General features: G+C 57.4%; 1 protein-coding gene and 1 pseudogene across 1 annotated transcript; both read left to right on the top strand.

Annotated features, from left to right (window-relative positions):
* Positions 1–194: 194 nt before the first annotated feature.
* On the top strand, positions 195–2,959 carry LOC127028835 (protocadherin alpha-2-like). The gene is given in 2 exon segments (XM_050914509.1): positions 195–2,601; positions 2,604–2,959. Coding segments are annotated over 2 exon segments (2,763 nt in total).
* A 7,130-nt stretch (positions 2,960–10,089) lies between these two features.
* On the top strand, positions 10,090–17,989 carry LOC127028834 (protocadherin alpha-2-like; annotated as a pseudogene).
* The last annotated feature ends 541 nt before the right edge of the window (positions 17,990–18,530 follow it).

Raw genomic sequence — 18,530 nt, 5'->3', positions numbered from 1 at the left:
CACAGGGTGTCGCTGCAGGCTCAGAAACGGCGGCGGAGCGGCGAGGCGGCTCCGCGCCGGTGCGGCGGAGAGCCCGGCTGTGAGCGCGGGGGGGCGGCGCGGGGCGGGCAGGAGAGGCGGTGCGTCCGGGCGGCGGCGGGGAGCCGTGCGGGCCCGGGCGGGTGCCGGCGGCGGCGGCGGCGGCGGCGGCAGCGATGGGCGTGTGTTGGGGTGCGGTGGTGCGGGTGCTGTTGCTGCAGGCGGGGTGGGCGTTGGGCGTCGGGCAGGTGCGGTACTCGGTGCCGGAGGAAGCGAAGGCCGGGACGGTGGTGGGCCGGCTGGCGCAGGACCTGGGCCTGGAGGCGGGCGAGGCGGAGGCTTGGCGGCTGCGGCTGGTGGCGCAGGGCCGGCGGGCGAGCGTGGAGGTGAGCGGGGCGAGCGGGGCGCTGGTGGTGAGCTCGCGGCTGGACCGGGAGGAGCTGTGCGGGAAGAGCGCGCCGTGCGCCCTGCGGCTGGAGGTGCTGGTGGAGCGGCCGCTGCGCGTCTTCCACGTGGAGCTGGAGGTCACCGACATCAACGACAACGCCCCGCTCTTCCCCGCCGCCCGGAAAAACCTCAGTTTATCGGAGAACTCCCCTCCCGGCTCTCGGTTCCCGCTGGAGGGCGCGTCGGATGCAGACATTGGAGCCAACGCGCAGCTCTCCTATACACTCAGCCCCAGCGACCACTTTACGCTCGATGTTAAAGCCTCGGATGAAAATAGGAAATCTGTATTCCTGGTGCTCGCGAAATCTCTGGACCGCGAGACGATGCCTGTGCACCGGTTGTTGGTGACGGCGAGTGACGGGGGCCGGCCGCCGCTGACGGGCACGATGGAGCTGGTGATCTCGGTGCTGGACGCCAACGACAACGCGCCCCAGTTCAACCAGTTGGTGTACAAAGTGGAGCTGTCGGAGAGCTCTGCGGAGGGGACGTTGGTGGTGCGAGTGAACGCCACGGATCCGGACGAGGGTCTTAATCAGGAGTTTTCTTACAGCATCGTCAGTTCGGTTCCTGCTGGTAACAGAGACCTGTTCACCATTGATGCGAAGACGGGCGAGATCCGTCTCACGGGCGCCCTGGACTTTGAAGACGTCCGTTTACACGAGATCCAAATCGAAGCGAGAGACAAAGGTTGGCCCCCGCTGTCGGGTCACTGCAGCGTGGAGCTGGAGGTGGTGGACGTGAACGACAACGCGCCGGAGGTGTGGGTGACGTCGCTGTCGGTGCCGGTGCCGGAGGACGCGTCGGTGGGGACGGTGGTGGCGCTGCTGAGCGTGTCGGACCGGGACTCGGGGGCGAACGGGCGGGTGCGGTGCGCGGTGTGGCCGCCGGCGCCGTTCGGGCTGGTGGCGAGGTTCGCGGGCTCGTACTCGCTGGTGCTGCGGGAGGCGCTGGACCGGGAGCGGGTGTCGGAGTACGAGGTGGAGGTGCGGGCGGAGGACGGCGGGGCGCCGCCGCTGCGCGGCAGCCGCGGGGTGCGGGTGCCGGTGTCGGACGTGAACGACAACGCGCCGGCGTTCGCGCAGGCCGTGTACACGGTGCTGGCGCGGGAGAACAACGCGGCGGGCGCGGAGCTGGCGCGGCTGTGGGCGCGGGACGCGGACGAGGCGGGGAACGGGCGCGTGAGGTACTCGGTGGCGGAGGGCGTGGGCGGGGGCGCGGGGGCGGGCGGGGGGTGGCGGGCGGCGTCGAGCTACGTGTCGGTGGACGCGGAGAGCGGGCGCGTGTGGGCGCTGCGTCCGTTGGACTACGAGGAGGTGCAGGTGCTGGAGTTCGAGGTGCGGGCGGTGGACGCGGGGGAGCCGCCGCTGTGCGGCAACGCCACGGTGCAGCTCTTCGTGGTGGACGAGAACGACAACGCGCCGGCGCTGCTGCCGGCGCCGGGCGTCGGGCCGGGGCCCGGGGCGTCGGGCTGGTCGTCGTCGGGTCCGGTCTCGGGGGCGCTGTGGGCGTGGGCGGCGTGGGGGGCGCCGGCGGGGCAGGTGGTGGCGAAGATCCGGGCGGTGGACGCGGACTCGGGCTACAACGCGTGGCTGCGCTACGAGCTGTGGGAGCCGCGGGGGAAGGGCCCGTTCCGCGTGGGGCTGTACAGCGGCGAGGTGAGCACGGCGCGGGCGCTGGAGGAGGCGGACGGCCCGCGGCAGAGGCTGGTGATCGTGGTGCGGGACCACGGGGAGCCGGCGCGCTCGGCCACGGCCACGCTGAGCGTGTCGCTGGTGGAGGGCGCCGAGGCGGCGCTGGCGGCCGCGGGCTCGTCGTCGTCGTCGTCGTCGTCGTCGTCGTCGGGAGCGGGGCTGCGGCCGGCGGCGGGCGCGGAGGGCGGCGCGGCGGCGGCGTCGGCGTCGGCGTCGGCGACGAACGTGTGGCTGGTGGTGGCCATCTGCGCGGTGTCGAGCGTGTTCGTGCTGGCGGTGGTGCTGTACGGGGCGTCGCGGTGGTCGCCGCGGGCGGCCGTGGTGTCGGGGCCCGGGCCGGCGACGCTGGTGTGCGCCAGCGAAGTGGGGAGCTGGTCGTACTCGCAGCGCCAGAGCCGGAGCCTGTGCGTGGCGGACGGCGCGGGCAAGAGCGACCTGATGGTTTTCAGCCCAACTTCCCGCCGCCGCCCGGCCCCGCGGCGAAGGAGACGCAGCCGGAGCCGCCCGCTCTCCTGGACACGGTCAGTGGCCCTCCCTTTCTGGCCTCTCGCCCCTTCGCCCTTCTTCTCGGTCTCCCTCCGCCTTCTTCGCGGTCTTCGTTCTGGCCCGCCGCCTGGGCAGGCGCTGGTGGGAGGCGGGCTCAGCCCGCGGGCCTGCGGGCGGTGGGTGCTTGGCGGGTGCTCAAGGGTGTTCACGGCACCTTTGCATCTGCCTCCGCGTCCTTGCCGGAGCCCCTCGGCTCTCGCTGTGGGGGGAAACTAGCGGTACTGCCGCAGCCCGCGGCGGTTACCGTCGGCAGCTGAGGTTTGCTGCTGTGGGTGTGAGCTGTTCTCCCGTAGAGTAAAATCGCTGCCGACTGCGATGAGAGGTGCCACGACATCAGCTTTCGAGACGCTCTTGCTTGGGGGTGTGTAGCGTTTGCACGCGAGCTTGCTGAAGGAGTGCAAGACAGGCAGGCTGTGACGGTGACAGTGCCCCAGGCGCTATTTGGTGCCTTATTCGCGTTGCAGAGTGCTGATTGTGCTGGTATGAGATGTGGAAAGTTTTCTTGTGGAAAAGTCTGTCCTCCTCCTGTGTGATTGTCCCCTGCAAGAGCCGTGATGCGAGGTGACAATTGAGGCTTCAGGGCTTTCTCTCCCCGTGGAGTAATCTCTCCCTTTTGATTCTCCCACCAGAGTCATTAAGAAAGTGGGGAAGGCTTTGCGGACTTTTCCTCTGTTGTTTTTCCAAGTATGTTGTCACTCTACTTGGTAGAATAAAGTGTTCAGGGAGAGGAGTGTGACGCAAGGTAGGTGTGAGAAACGGGAATTTTCTTTTTCTTTTCCTGCTTCTCCCCTCGCCCAGGTTGCGGAGTAGCAGTCCTGGCCAGAGAAGTGGCGTGACGTATGCTGGCCTGTTTTGATGTTCTTTCAATATTTGCATCAGCAGCCACACAGTTACAAAAGACCTAGAAATCTTGTTTTCGTGATAATATACAAAGAATCAAAACCAGACAAAGACACCCCTCCAAAAACAAAACCCAAACCCGAATCCTCCTGCACAGTCGATATAATCTGTTACAGTGGTGTGCTCGTCAGCATTTGGATTGTTCTCCCACAGCATGAAATCAATGCCATTGCCATTTAGAGCTATGCTAACGTCACCTATAGAAAGAGTGGAGAGTGCACTGGACACCATGTATGTGATGTCATCCGTATGTTTTTTTCATGGTGCTGTCATTGACGGAAGGGCCTGCAAAAGCTGGAGTGAGCCTTGAGGTGGGAAAGGAACCAGTGGCATGTTGCGGAGGAGAATGTGGCAGTGGCACTGAGCAGGGCCTGGGCATCTGCTGATGTGAACTGAGGGAACTGGAAATCCTTGGGAAGACCATGGGCCATGTCATAAGAGGGCAGTAATGGGAGATGATGTGCTTGTCTTGAGAATGCATGTCGCAGACTGTGGAATGGAGGATGCCTAGGGGAAAGTATGAAGCAGGATGGGGATGGAGTGTTCTTGCCCAAGATCTTTTCCCAGGCTCCCAAGGGTCTGGAGTTGGAGGCCTTCTGGATCTTGAGACAGTGTGTGGTACTGAAATGCCCACAATGTCTTTTGAGGTTATGAATACTTCCCACCAGAGACAGTGCGTTGTGCTGCTGCCTGATTGCCGTAGGCAATGTGTTGGTAAGAGGAGACGAGATGCAGACAGCTGAAGACTGTCTGATGAACCTTTTCACTCCTGCTTTGGGAAAGATGTTGTGGGAAGATAGCGCTTCAACGTGCTGTCCTTGTGTAGTGGTGGGCATCCATAGCAGCTTCCACAGCTGTTGATGTTGCCATGATCATAGAATCATAGAATGGTTTGGGTTGGAGGGGACCTTAAAGATCATCTAGTTCCAACCCCCCTGCAGTGAGCAGGCACATCTTCCACTAGATCAGGTTGCTCAAAGCCCTGTCCAAGCTTTCCTTGAACACTTCCAGTGATGGGACATCCACAACTTCTCTGGGCAACCTATTCCAGTGTCTCACCACCCTCACAGTAGAGAATTTCTTCCTAATATCTCATCTGAATCCACCCTCTTTCAGTTTAAAACCGTTTCCCCTTGTCCTATCGCTACACTCCCTGATAAAGAGTCCCTCCCCATCTTTCCTGTAGGCCCCCTTTAAGTAGTGGAAGGCCGCTGTAAGGTCTGCCTGGAGCCTTCTCTTCTCTAGGCTAAAGAACCCCAAGTGTCTCAGCCTGTCCTCATCGGGGAGGTGCTCCAGCCCTCTGATGATCTTTGTGGCCCTCCTCTGGACCCGCTCGAGCAGGTCCGTGTCTTTCTTATGGTGGGGGCCCCAGCGCTGAACACAGTACTGCATGTGGGGTGTCACAAGAGTGGAGTAGAGGGGAGAATCACCTCCTTTGACCTGCTAGCCACACTTCTTTTGATGCAGCCCAGGACACGATTGACTTTCTGGGCTTTGAGCACACATTGCCAGCTCATATTCAGTTTTTCGTTCACCAATAGCCCCAAGTCCTTCGTGGCAGGGCTGCTCTCAATCCACTCATCGCCCAGCTGGTATCCATGTTTGGGATTGCCCCAACCCAGGTGCAGCACCCTGCACTTGACCTTGTTGAACTTCATGAGGTTTGCATGGGCCCACCTCTCTAGCCTGTCAAGGTCCCTCTGGATGGCATCCCTTCCTGCTAGAGGGTCAACCACACCACTCAGCTTGGTGTCATCCACAAACTTGCTGAGGGTGCACTCAATCCCCCCATGTCCCCAACAAAGTTGTTAAATAATACTGGTCCCGATACGGACCCCTGAGGGATACCACTCGTCACTGGTCTTTGCCCGGACATCGAGCCGTTGACCACAACTCTTTGAGTGTGACTATCCAGCCAATTCCTTATCCACCAAATGGTCCACCTGTCAAATCCATGTCTCTCCCTTGTAGAGACAAGGATGTTGTGGCGGGACAGTATCAAATGCTTTGCACAAGTCCAGGTAGATGATGTCAGGCATCTTCCCTTATCCACCAATGCTGTAACCCCGTCGTAGGTGGCCACCAAATTTATCAGGCACGATTTGCCCTTAGTGAAGCCATGTTGTCATTAGAGCTGTCCCGACATCATGGATTTATGGAAGGCAGGTCCTGCTTGACTAACCTGATCTCCTTCTCTGACAAGATGACTGGCTTAGTGGATGAGGGAAAGGCTGTGGATGTTGTTTACCTGGGCTTTAGTAAAAACCTTTGACACCGTTTCCCACAGCATTCTCCTGGAGAAAGTGGCTGCTGATGGCTTGGACGGGTGTACTGTTCGCCGGGTAAAAACCTGGCTGTCTGGCTGGGCCCAAAGAGTTGTGGTGAACGGAGTTAAATGCAGTTGGTGGCCGGTCACCAGTGGTGTTCCCCAGGGCTCAGTATTGGGGCCAGTTCTGTTTAATATCTTTATCAGTGATGTGGATGAGGGGATCGGGTGCATGCTCAGTAGGTTTGCAGACGACACCAAGTTGGGCAGGAGTGTTGATCTGCTTGAGGGTAGGAAGGCTCTGCAGAGGGGTGTGGACAGGCTGGATCGATGTGCCGAGGCCAATTGTGTGAGATTCAACAAGGCTAAGTGTCAGGTCCTGCACTTGGGTCACAAGAACCCCAGGCAACACTATAGGCTTGGGGAAGAGTGGCTGGAAAGCTGCCCGGAGGAAAAGGACCTGGGGGTGTTGGTTGCCAGCCGGCTGAATATGGGCCGGCAGTGTGCCCAGGTGGCCAAGAAGGCCAACAGCATCCTGGCTTATATGAGAAATAGTGTGGCCAGCAGGACTAGGGAAGTGATCATGCCTTTGTACTCGGCACTGGTGAGGCCGCACCTCGAATACTGTGTTCAGTTTTGGGCCCCTCACTACAAGAAAGACATGGAGGTGCTGGAGGGTGTTGAAAGAAGAGCAACGAAGCTGGTGGAGGGTCTAGAGAACAAGACTTATGAGGAGCAGCTGAGGGAACGGGGGTTGTTTGTGATAGGTTGTTGCAAGTGACAGGACGAGAGGAAATGGCCTCAAGTTGCGCCAGGGGAAGTTTAGAGTAGATATGAGGTAAAATTTCTTCACCGAAAGGGTTGTCAGGCATTGGACCAGGCTGCCGAGGGAAGTGGTTGAGTCACCATCCCTGGAGGTATTTAAAAGACATAGTGCTTCAGGACATGGTTTAGTCGTGGACTTGGTAGTGTTGGGTTAATGGTTGGACTCGACGGTCTCAAGGGTCTTTTCCAACGTAAATGATTCTATGATGCTCTTTGGAAATAGTATTGGTCCCAGGTGTGTAAGATGTCCATCTGAGATTGCTGAAGCAGTACAAGATATGAAAGGTAAGCTGCGGAGAGTGTGCTGGACACCGTGTATGCGATACCATCTGCATGTTTTTCTGTGGTGCTCTCATTGATGGAAGGGTCCACAAAAGCCAGACTGAAAGGAAAGTGTGGCATGTTCATGGAGGTGAATGTAGCAGTGGCACTGAGTAGGGCCTGGGCATCTGCTGATGTGAAGGGTGACTTTGAGCTTGTCTGAGGGAAGTGGAAATGCTTGAGAACACCATGGGCCATGTGTTCAGACAAGAATGGAGATAGTGTGCTTGTCTTGAGAACGCATGTTGCAGACTGGGGAATGGCGGATGCCTAGAGGAAAGCCTGAGGCAAGATGGGCACAGAGTGTTCTTTCGCAGGATCCTTTGCCATGCTGCAAGGGTCTGGAGTTGGAGGCCTTCTGGATCTTGAGATAGTCACATGGTATTGAAATGCCCACAGTGTCCTTTGAGGTTATGAAGATCTCCCACCAGAGAGAGTTGTTTGTGCTGCTGCCCGATTGCCGTAGGCAATGTGTTGGTAAGCGGAGATGAGAGGCAGACTGGTGAACGTTGTCTGATGAACCATTTCCTGCTTGTTTTGAGAAAGGTGTTGTGGGAGGGTAGCGCTTCAACGTGCTGTCCTTGTGTAGTGGTGGGCATCCATAGTAGCTTCCCCATCCGTTGATGTTGCCATGATGGTTCCTTGCTCCTCGTCAGGCGGGATTTGTAAGCGGATGTGATGAGGGGGTGGGCGTAATCTTTGTGTGCTTGATGCCCTGTACTTGTGCACTTGCACAGATGGCCTCGGTAGAGGTGGTGTGTCCCCTTGTCATGCTCAACTGAGACACGTGCAAGTACAGGCCAACCCTGCACAGCAGCCCAGCTCTGGTTTTCTGTGGTACCAATTCTCCCACCCAGTTGATATGGTGAGTGTTCTTGCGCTTCGGCATTTGGTGTGGTTCTCTCAAAGAATAAAATCCGTGTGGACTGGGATCAGAGCTGTCACAGCTCTAATCACAGAATCTTTTGGAACTCTATTGGAGCGATCCTCCGAGTGGCACGGAGTAGGGCGTGGGGCATCCATCACGGGGAGGGTGAGTTTGAGTGGGGAAGAGTCTTCCCTGATGAAATGGAGATGCTATGCGTCATGGACTGTGTCATTGGTGAAGAACTGGAGAATGTCTGCTTAGCTGGAGATCTCATTTCCCAGGGCTTGGGATAGAGGATTCCAGTAGAAAACGTCAGGAAGATGCCCGGTGCACAGGGTTGCTCGCCTGGGATTGTCTCAGGACCTCCTGAAGTACTGCATATCCTTGCGCCTCAGTGTTCTCTGTGCTCTTCCTGCCAGATGTGAAGACATCTGCCATAGACACCTTTGATCACTTGTTTTTGACGGGGAATGGTGTTGGTCCAACAGAAGCTTTTCCAAATGTCAATCAAAATTGGCCAGCCTTCTCTGAACCTCTCCTTGGTTATGTCTCTGCTCTTAGTCTTGCTAGGGAATGGAAGAAGTGCTCTCCCTATTCAAGAAGTTGGCAAGCCTTGCGTTTCAATACAGGGGAATGGGATCCTTTGGTTTTCTTCTCTCCTCTTACCAGAAACTTCCATCTTTTTTTGTTTTTTTCCCCTTCTCTCACATTGGCAGTGTGTCGGTAACAGTGGATGAGATGCAGACTGCTGAATTTTGGCAGCTGCTGTCGGGTGGCAGAGTTTCAGGCAGTTGGCCATGAGCGTGGGGGGATGGCTTTTCCAGTCCCTGAGCTGAGGCTTGATGTTGAGAGAATGTCCTTAGCTTTCAGGCGTTGCTCCTGCTTCCCCCGTGATAGAAGCGCATAAGGGAGCACTGCGCACTGTCCAGGGATTCAAGGCTTTTGCCAAACGTGGGTCATTTTTTTCTGTCCTCTTCCCAGAAATCTCTGATAACGTTAAGGGAAAATGTCCCTTAGAACCAATTCCCCACCCCTGAAAATGTTGCTTTTCTGAAGAAGCAAGCAGTGATGCTAGAGGGAAGTCGCTCATACCTAAAGAAGATATGTTTGAGAGACAGCTGTACTTTTCTTCCTGCTTAGTTGTGGTATCTTCATGTTGGAAAGGTGGAATGTTGCCTGGACTGGGAGTTGAACTCGGTGATCCTTACGGGTCCTTCCAACTTGCAATATTGCATGATTCTGTGATTCTATGAGAGCAGCAAGCACCACTGCCTGCTCTCATTCCTTTCTTGCTGCTTCCAGGCACAGTGTGAGGCAGTGACAGCAAGCATGGATGGAGGAGGGACCCTACTGCATTTCTCGGTGTGGATGTGTTGGGAGTCGAGGGGATGTTCTCAGTGAAAGTGCCGTGGTGTTTCCTTCATGGCTTTTGACGGGTGGATGATGCTAATGAGTGAGAGGTATTCCATGGGGACCTTGAAGTCCCTGGGTACAGAGGTTCCTGGTGTGGTGTTCTGGCAGTGCATGCCTGCCTGAAAGGAGAAGCAAGAGCTTGCCATTTGTCATGCAGGTGGAAAAGGAGGCCAGAAGAATAGCTCTTCACTGAGGTATATGAAGAGTGCTCGGGAGCTGTGGTTGCCCCGTGCTTTTTCATCCTTCCTGGAGGGTTGTCATGCTGGGCTGTGATGGGTTTGAGTCCCTGAAGGAAAGACTCGCCTGGGTTGTTTGGACTCATTGGAGCCTGTTTGCAGGGATGTGGAAGTAGCTGGGGCTTGGTCTTGTGTTTCAGAGGGTGGTGGATTCTGTTCTGATCCTCTGGTCTGTCTTGCATCGACCGGAGGAAAGCAGGAATGTTGTTCCCTGTCCGGAGGGGTGTCAGGCCACCATGAGAGCTCTTGTCCAAGGGCATTTCGGTGCTACGCGGCAAGAAGGATGTAGACATTTAGAAAACATTTTCGTAAAGGGGAAAAGAAAGCAGAAATACGGAAAGCAGAAGAGAAGGGGAGGCAAGGGAGGGTAGTGCGAGGCAGGAAAGAAAAAGGAAGTGAAGGAAGAGAAGGCAAAGAAAGAGGAAAGAGAAGAAAGGTGAAAGGAAAGAGAAAGGAGGAGAGAACGGAAGAGAAAGGAGGAGAGAAGGAAGGAATGTATGCAAGTAAAAAGCCAGCACGGAAGAAGGAGAGAGAGCAAGAAGAGAAAGGAAGGACGAGATGATAGAGGAGATTACCAGCATGCACCGACGTTATCTCTACACGCTGCTTGGAGTTGAGGACCACAGTATCCTCGGTACTCGGGGACCCTGTGCAAGGCTTGATGAGAAGTGGTGAGGAAGAGGAATGAGAGTTTTTACAAAGGGGCGTGTCCATGCTCCATTGCGAGAGTGATGTAGTCCTAGAGAAGACGTGTTAAACGAGGGAGAGAAGAGGCAAAGAAGGAAGAAGATGAGATGGTGAGGGAAGAACAGGGAAAAGAAGAGAAGAGAAGGATAAAAAGGGGAAAGAAGAGAAAGCAGAGAGGGAAGGAAAGAACACTGGAGAGAAAGAAGATAACGGATGAACCATTAAACGGGTTTACTAGCATGCACCGACGTTATCTCTGTTCATAGAAAGGTGGGGGGGGGGAGAGACGAAAGGAAGAAAAGAAGGAAGGAAGAAGGGAAGAAAGGAAGAAAGGAAGAAGCAAGCAATTAAGGAAGGAAGCTGACAAAAAAGAGAAAGCAGAGACGATAGAGGAGGTTACCAGGGTGCACTGACGTTCTCTGTAGACGCTGAAGGGAGCTGATCCCTAAGAGCCTCCGCCTTGGTTAGAGTACCGCGCTCCGGCGCTGATGGCCCGTAATTAGCGCTGATGGCTCAGTCTTTGACGGTCGTCGTCGCCGCCGCGGCGCAGGAGGCAAGAACAAGGTACAGCAGGGCAAGATCGCAAAGAAGAAGGAAGAGAAAACGGAGACAGAACAAAAGAAAGACGAAGAAGACGGAGGAAAGAGAAGATAGTAGAAAGAAAAGAAAAAGAAAAAAAAAGAAAAGAAAAGAAAAGAAAAGAAAAGAAAAGAAAAGAAAAGAAAAGAAAAGAAAAGAAAAGAAAAGAAAAGAAAGTAGGAAAGAGAACGGAAGAAAGAAACGAACAAAGAGAGAGAGCACTGAAGGAAGGAAGAAAGAGAAAAGAAGAAGAGAAAGGCAGAAAGAAAGAGGAAGAAGGAAGGAAGGAATCTGTGCAAGCAAAGAGCGAGCAAGCGAGGAAGGAAAACGAAACAGAGAGAGAGAGAAGAAAGGAGAGGCGAAGGGCAGGGAGAGAGGAGAGAGGAGATGAGCGGCGCGGGCGCTGGTGGGGAGCGTGTGAGGCGGCGGAGCAGCACAGGGTGTCGCTGCAGGCTCAGAAACGGCGGCGGAGCGGCGAGGCGGCTCCGCGCCGGTGCGGCGGAGAGCCCGGCTGTGAGCGCGGGGGGGCGGCGCGGGGCGGGCAGGAGAGGCGGTGCGTCCGGGCGGCGCGGGGAGCCGTGCGGGGCCCGGGTGCCGGCCGGCCGGGCGGCGGCGGCAGCGATGGGCGTGTGTTTGGGGTGCGGTGGTGCGGGTGCTGTTGCTGCAGGCGGGGTGGGCGTTGGGCGTCGGGCAGGTGCGGTACTCGGTGCCGGAGGAAGCGAAGGCCGGGACGGTGGTGGGCCGCTGGCGCAGGACCTGGGCCTGGAGGCGGGCGAGGCGGAGGCTTGGCGGCTGCGGCTGGTGGCGCAGGCCGGCGGGCGAGCGTGGAGGTGAGCGGGGCGAGCGGGGCGCTGGTGGTGAGCTCGCGGCTGGACCGGGAGGAGCTGTGCGGGAAGAGCGCGCCGTGCGCCCTGCGGCTGGAGGTGCTGGTGGAGCGGCCGCTGCGCGTCTTCCACGTGGAGCTGGAGGTCACCGACATCAACGACAACGCCCCGCTCTTCCCCGCCGCCCGGAAAAACCTCAGTTTATCGGAGAACTCCCTCCCGGCTCTCGGTTCCCGCTGGAGGGCGCGTCGGATGCAGACATCGGAGCCAACGCGCAGCTCTCCTATACACTCAGCCCCAGCGACCACTTCTCTCTGGATCTGCGGAAAACCGAGGAAGACGATGAGTCCTTATTCCTGGTGCTTCGCGAAATCTCTGGACCGCGAGACGATGCCTGTGCACCGGTTGGTGTTGACGGCGAGTGACGGGGGCCGGCCGTCGCTGACGGGCACGATGGAGCTGGTGATCTCGGTGCTGGATGCGAACGACAACGCGCCCCAGTTCAACCAGTCGGTGTATAAAGTGCAGCTGCCGGAAAATACGGAACGCGGCACTTTAGTGATCAGACTAAACGCCACGGATCTGGATGAGGGGACGAACAGGAATATCTCGTATTCTCTCCAGAAGGTGTTCCCGCAGGATGGAGGAGACGTTTTCGAGCTCGACAGAAACAGCGGAGAGATCCGTCTTAGGGGTGACTTAGACTTTGAGGTTGTTGGTCTCTATCGCCTGCAAGTGGATGCAGCGGATCAGGGCAACCCACCGCTGTCGGGTCACTGCAAGGTGGTGGTGGAGGTGGTGGACGTGAACGACAACGCGCCGGAGGTGTGGGTGACGTCGCTGTCGGTGCCGGTGCCGGAGGACGCGTCGGTGGGGACGGTGGTGGCGCTGCTGAGCGTGTCGACCGGGACTCGGGCGAACGGGCGGGTGCGGTGCGCGGTGTGGCCGCCGGCGCCGTTCGGGCTGGTGGCGAGGTTCGCGGGCTCGTACTCGCTGGTGCTGCGGGAGGCGCTGGACCGGGAGCGGGTGTCGGAGTACGAGGTGGAGGTGCGGGCGGAGGACGCGGGGCGCCGCCGCTGCGCGGCAGCCGCGGGGTGCGGGTGCCGGTGTCGGACGTGAACGACAACGCGCCGGCGTTCGCGCAGGCCGTGTACACGGTGCTGGCGCGGGAGAACAACGCGGCGGGCGCGGAGCTGGCGCGGCTGTGGGCGCGGGACGCGGACGAGGCGGGGAACGGGCGCGTGAGGTACTCGGTGGCGGAGGGCGTGGGCGGGGGCGCGGGGGCGGGCGGGGGGTGGCGGGCGGCGTCGAGCTACGTGTCGGTGGACGCGGAGAGCGGGCGCGTGTGGGCGCTGCGTCCGTTGGACTACGAGGAGGTGCAGGTGCTGGAGTTCGAGGTGCGGGCGGTGGACGCGGGGGAGCCGCCGCTGTGCGGCAACGCCACGGTGCAGCTCTTCGTGGGTGGACGAGAACGACAACGCGCCGGCGCTGCTGCCGGCGCCGGGCGTCGGGCCGGGCCCGGGGCGTCGGGCTGGTCGTCGTCGGGTCCGGGCTCGGGGGCGCTGTGGGCGTGGGCGGCGTGGGGGGCGCCGGCGGGGCAGGTGGTGGCGAAGATCCGGGCGGTGGACGCGGACTCGGGCTACAACGCGTGGCTGCGCTACGAGCTGTGGGAGCCGCGGGGAAGGGCCCGTTCCGCGTGGGGCTGTACAGCGGCGAGGTGAGCACGGCGCGGGCGCTGGAGGAGGCGGACGGCCCGCGGCAGAGGCTGGTGATCGTGGTGCGGGACCACGGGGAGCCGGCGCGCTCGGCCACGGCCACGCTGAGCGTGTCGCTGGTGGAGGGCGCCGAGGCGGCGCTGGCGGCCGCGGGCTCCTCGTCGTCGTCGTCGTCGTCGTCGGGAGCGGGGCTGCGGCCGGCGGCGGGCGCGGAGGGCGGCGCGGCGGCGGCTGCGGCGTCGGCGTCGGCGACGAACGTGTGGCTGGTGGTGGCCATCTGCGCGGTGTCGAGCGTGTTCGTGCTGGCGGTGGTGCTGTACGGGGCGTCGCGGTGGTCGCCGCGGGCGGCCGTGGTGTCGGGCCCGGGCCGGCGACGCTGGTGTGCGCCAGCGAAGTGGGAGCTGGTCGTACTCGCAGCGCCAGAGCCGGAGCCTGTGCGTGGCGGACGGCGCGGGCAAGAGCGACCTGATGGTTTTCAGCCCCAACTTCCGCCGCCGCCCGGCCCCGCGGCGAAGGAGACGCAGCCGGAGCCGCCCGCTCTCCTGGACACGGTCAGTGGCCCTCCCTTTCTGGCCTCTCGCCCCTTCGCCCTTCTTCTCGGTCTCCCTCCGCCCTTCTTCGCGGTCTTCGTTCTGGCCCGCCGCCTGGGCAGGCGCTGGTGGGAGGCGGGCTCAGCCCGCGGGCCTGCGGGCGGTGGGTGCTTGGCGGGTGCTCAAGGGTGTTCACGGCACCTTTGCATCTGCCTCCGCGTCCTTGCCGGAGCCCCTCGGCTCTCGCTGTGGGGGGAAACTAGCGGTACTGCCGCAGCCGCGGCGGTTACCGTCGGCAGCTGAGGTTTGCTGCTGTGGGTGTGAGCTGTTCTCCCGTAGAGTAAAATCGCTGCCGACTGCGATGAGAGGTGCCACGACATCAGCTTTCGAGACGCTCTTGCTTGGGGGTGTGTAGCGTTTGCACGCGAGCTTGCTGAAGGAGTGCAAGACAGGCAGGCTGTGATGGTGACAGTGCCCAGGCGCTATTTGGTGCCTTATTCGCGTTGCAGAGTGCTGATTGTGCTGGTATGAGATGTGGAAAGTTTTCTTGTGGAAAAGTCTGTCCTCCTCCTGTGTGATTGTCCCCTGCAAGAGCCGTGATGCGAGGTGACAATTGAGGCTTCAGGGTTTTCTCTCCCCGTGGAGTAATCTCTCCCTTTTCATTCTCCCACCAGAATCATTAAGAAAGTGGGGAAGGCTTTGCGGACTTTTCCTCTGTTGTTTTTCCAAGTATGCTATCACTCTACTTAGTAGCTAAAGTGTTCAGGGAGAGGAGTGTGACGCAAGGTAGGTGTGAGAAAACGGGAATTTTCTTTTTCTTTTTCCCACGCCGCCAAATCGTGCTATCGACTTCCGTTCCTGTCTGGAGAAGTGACGTGGTGTGATGTAGGCTGGCCTGTTTTGCTAGTCTTCAATATTTGGATCAGCATTGAGAGCCTTATAGAAGACTTGGAAACCTTCTCTTAAAAAAACCCCACATTGTCCTATGCATTAGGTATCATCCATTACAGTGCTGTGCTCGTCGGCATTCGGTTTGTTCTCTCACAGAAGGAAATCAATGCCCACTGCCATTAGAGCTACCCTGACACCATCGCTACAAGCAGGGGAAGGGTCTGGAAATGCTGGAGTGAGCCCTGAGGTGGGAAAGGAAATAGTGGCATGTCGCAGGGGTGAATGTGGCAGTGGCACCGAGTAGGGCTTGGGCATCTGCTCATGTGAAGGGTGACCTTGAGCAGTGGAAAGACTTGTCTGAATTGAAAATCGTTGGGAAGACCATGGGCCATGTCATGAGAAGACAGCAATGGGAGATGATGTGCTTGTCTTGAGAATGCATGTCCCAGAGTGGGGAATGGAGGATGCCTAGAGGAAAGCCTGAGGCAGGATGGACACGAAGTGTTCTTGCCCAGGATCTTTTCCCATGCTGCGAGGGTCTGGAGTTGGAGGCTTCTGGATCTTGAGACAGTGTGTGGTACTGAAATGCCCACGATGTCTGTTGAGGTTATGAGTACCTTGCACCAGAGGCCGACCCTTGTGCTGCTGCCTGCCTGCCGAAGGCAATGTGCTGGTAAGAGGGGGTGACATGCAGAGTGATGAATACTTTCCCTGGTGTTTTGGGAAAGATGTTGTGGGAGGATAGTGCTTCAGTGTGCTGTCCTTGTGGAGTGGTGGGCATCTACAGGAGCTTGCACAGCTGTTGGTGTTGCCATCACGGCAACCTCCTCAGGCAGGATTTGTAAGGGCACATGAGGAGGTGGGTTTAATCTTTGTGCGCTCAGCTTCCCCTACTTGTGCACTTGCAGAGGTGGCCATGGAGGAGATGGTGTGTCGTCTTGTCATTATTAACTCCTTCAGATATGTGCACGTACACACCAAACCCTGCACAGGAACACAGCTCTGTTTTTCCATCGTAGCAATTCTCTCACCCAGTTGACATCGTGAGACCACTTGTGCTTCAGCATTTGGTGTGTTTTTCTGAAAGAAAAAAACCCCTGTGGACTGGGATCAGAGCTGTCACAGCTCTAATCACAGAATCCTGAAGAACTCCGTTCTTATGTGCAGCTCTGTGGTGTTTCCATCTGAGATTTGTGAAAAGGCAAAAGCATTCAGGGTGAAGTTGACGCATCTGGGAAGATTCTGCGAGGCAGTGAGTGGCTTTGCAACCCTCCATATGTTCTTTTTCATTTCCTATGTTCTTTTTCACCAATTCCCCTCCCCTGAAAATGTGTCTTTTCTGAAGAAGCAAGCAGCGATGCTAGAGGGAAGTCGCTGCCACCTAAAGTGGATGTGTTCGAGAGACAGCTGTACTTTTGTTCCTGTTCGGTCGTGGTATCTTTATGTTGGATTGATGGATGTTGCCTGGATTGTAATGCCTTTAGGTTTGGAGCAGCAAAGCACCGCTGCCTGCTCTCATTCCTTTCCTGCTGCTTCCAGGCAGAGTGTGAGCAGGCAGCAGCAAGGAGATATGGGGGAGGGACCCCAATCCATTTGATGGAATGGATGTGTTGGGCATCAAGGAGATGTTCTAAGTGAAAGAGTCATGGTGTTTTCTTTGTGTGAGTATTGCTCCCAGCTCTGCCACATTTCCATCTGAGATAGCTGAAGCCTTGCCAAACATGACAGGTCAGCAGCAGAGAGCGTGTGGGACACCGTGTATATGATACCATCTGTGTGAATTTTATGGTGGTGTCATTGATGGAAGGGTCTGCAAGCTTGAGGTGGGAAAGGAAACTGTGGCATGTTGCAGAGGTGAATGTTGGACGTGGCATGAGTAGGGCCTGGCTGTTTCTTGCTGTGACGAGTGATTGTGAGCAGTGGGAGGACTTGTCTGCGGGAACTGGAAATCCTAGGGAAGACATGGGCCATGTCATGAGAAGACAGCAATGGGAGATGATGTGCTTGTCTTGAGAACGCATGTGTCGGAGTGGGGAATGGAGGATGCCTAGAGGAAAGCCTGAGGCAGGATGGGCATGAAGTGTTCTTGCCCAGGATCCTTTTGCAGGCTCCCAAGGGTCTGGAGTTGGAGGCCTTCTGTCACAGAAGGGCATGACTTCCATTGGAGGGATCCATCATGGGAGGGTGACCTTGAGCGGGAAGAGTCTTGCCTGAGGAAATGGAGATGTGGGTCAGAACACAGACTGTGTCATTGGGGAAGAGGTGGAGCATGTCCGCTTAACTGGAGATCCTGCTTCCCAGGGCACGGGAAAGAGGATGCCAGTTGAAAAACCTCAAGAAGAGCTGTGGCAGAGAGTGCTACTTGGCCGGAATCCTGTCAGGAGCTCCAGAAGTTCTGCATAGCCTTGTGCCCAGTCATTCCCTTCTTGCCTTTCAGTGCAGTGGAATGGGATTCTTTTGAGGTTGTGAATGTATCTCAGCAGGGAGAGACCCTTGTGCTGCTGCCTGAGTGACGTAGGAAATGTGTTGGTAAGAGCTGGTGAGATGCAGAGTGCTGAATATTGTCTGATGAACCTTTTCCCTGTTGTTTTGGGAAAGGTGTTGTGGGAGGGTAGCACTTGAATGTGCTGTCCTTGTGTAGTGGTGGGCATCTGTAGCAGCTTCCAGAGCCGTTGATGTTGTTAAAAAACCCAGTTAGCAGGGCTTATTGAAAGAGCTTTAAAGTAGATTTGAAGGGGAAGGGGATAAAACAAGGCTCGCTAGTGATAAGCCCTGGGGCGGCACACCAGCGTGTGAGGGACAGTGTGCTAGCAAGGTCCTTCAGCATGCTCCACGATGTGCTGAGTAGACTGGAACACATTTGAAATGTCTCTATGCTAATGCGTGGAGCATGAGGAATAAAGGAGAGGAGCTAGAAGCTTTGGCCCAGTCCCAGAGCTACGACGTCATTGGCCTAAGCGAAAGCTGGTGGGAAGAGTCCTGTGACTGGTGTGGCGTGATGGCCGGTTCTAGGCTCTTGTGGAGGGCTAGGCAGGGCAGGTGAGGCGGGCGGGTGGTGCTGTATATAAGGGAGGGGTTGGATTGTATGGTGCTTGCAGTTGGCGACGACAGGGTCGAGAGCCTCTGGGTAAGGATTAAGGGAAAAGCAAATAAAGCGGCTGTTGTTGTGGGAGTCTACTATCGACCACCCAGCCAGGATGACCACACTGATGAATTAAACTACAAGGAATGAAGGGATGTCTCTCGATCAGCTGCCCTTGTCCTTATGGGCAATTTTAACTTCCCAGACGTCAACTGGGAATATCATACAGCAGACCCAAACAGGTCCAGGAAAATCCTGCAGGATGTTGAAGATAACTTCTTGGTGCAGGTACTAAGGGAGCCGAGAAGCAAAGGTGCCCTCCTGGATGTGTTGTTTGTAAAGAGAGAGGGACTCCTGGTGAAGAGGTGCTTGGTGGCTGTGTGGGTCACATGGACCATGAAGTAGTTGAGTTTCAAATCATTGTCAGTAGGAGAAAAACTGCCAGCAAAACTTTGACGCTGGATATGGGGAGAGCAGAGCTGGGGCTGCTGAAGGAACTAGTTAGTAAGGTCCCCTGAGAATGTGCTCTTGAAGGTAGTGGGGTCCATGAATGCTGGTCCCTTTTTAAGAGCCATCTCTTAAGAGCGCAGGAGCAGGCAATTCGAAAGCGTCGGAGTCAAGCAAGCGGGGCAGAAGGCTGGCTTGGCTGAGCAGAGATCCTCTAGAACTTAGGCAGAAGAGGAAAGTGTGC

This window comes from Gymnogyps californianus, unplaced genomic scaffold (assembly GCF_018139145.2).
Source record: "Gymnogyps californianus isolate 813 unplaced genomic scaffold, ASM1813914v2 HiC_scaffold_44, whole genome shotgun sequence".
Classification (NCBI taxonomy): domain Eukaryota; kingdom Metazoa; phylum Chordata; class Aves; order Accipitriformes; family Cathartidae; genus Gymnogyps; species Gymnogyps californianus.
The sequence above is the reverse complement of the archived record's forward strand: the minus strand, read 5'-3'. Positions and strand labels throughout refer to the sequence as shown.